The sequence below is a fragment of the Carlito syrichta genome, unplaced genomic scaffold, assembly GCF_000164805.1.
Source record: "Carlito syrichta isolate Samal-C Ts95f unplaced genomic scaffold, Tarsius_syrichta-2.0.1 Scaffold135728, whole genome shotgun sequence".
Classification (NCBI taxonomy): Eukaryota; Metazoa; Chordata; class Mammalia; order Primates; family Tarsiidae; genus Carlito; species Carlito syrichta.
The window spans coordinates 162,556-162,915 of record NW_007079824.1 but is presented as its reverse complement, the minus strand read 5'-3'; the positions used below and the strand labels follow the sequence as shown (position 1 = coordinate 162,915).

Sequence of the window (360 nt, the reverse complement as noted above, 5' to 3'; positions counted from 1 at the left end):
GGGGCGGGGGCCGTGGGGGCACTCACTGTGGGTTGTCGCACTGGCGCGTCCTGAACTTCACGCCGGTGCCACAGGTACGTGAGCAGGACCCGAAGGGACTCCAGGAGCCCCAGTTGCCGTCGCGCTTGAGGATGTCCGGAGTCAGCCAGATGCAGTGTCCCTTGAAGCAGTGCTGGGGGACAGGAGGCCGCTGTCTGGACTTCCCACTCGCACGGATGGCACGTGCGCTCAGAGCCCCCCGGAAGACAGGCCTCGTCCCACCAGCGGCATCCAGCGCCACGGGAGGTGCCAGCCCGCCCAGCCCCCGCCCCACAGACTGCCCACACCACGTCCCCGGGGGCTTCTCTCTCCAGGGGCGGG

General features: G+C 70.0%; 1 protein-coding gene across 1 annotated transcript in view; it reads right to left on the bottom strand.

Annotated features, from left to right (window-relative positions):
* Positions 1–360, bottom strand: part of ADAMTS2 (ADAM metallopeptidase with thrombospondin type 1 motif 2) — a gene marked incomplete at its 5' end in the record, with an annotated part of 122,438 nt that overhangs the window by 16,072 nt on the left and 106,006 nt on the right. The window contains one exon of the mRNA XM_021708302.1: positions 27–172. Within this exon, the coding sequence (XP_021563977.1) occupies positions 27–172 (146 nt within the window). The remainder of the gene's footprint in view (positions 1–26; positions 173–360) is intronic.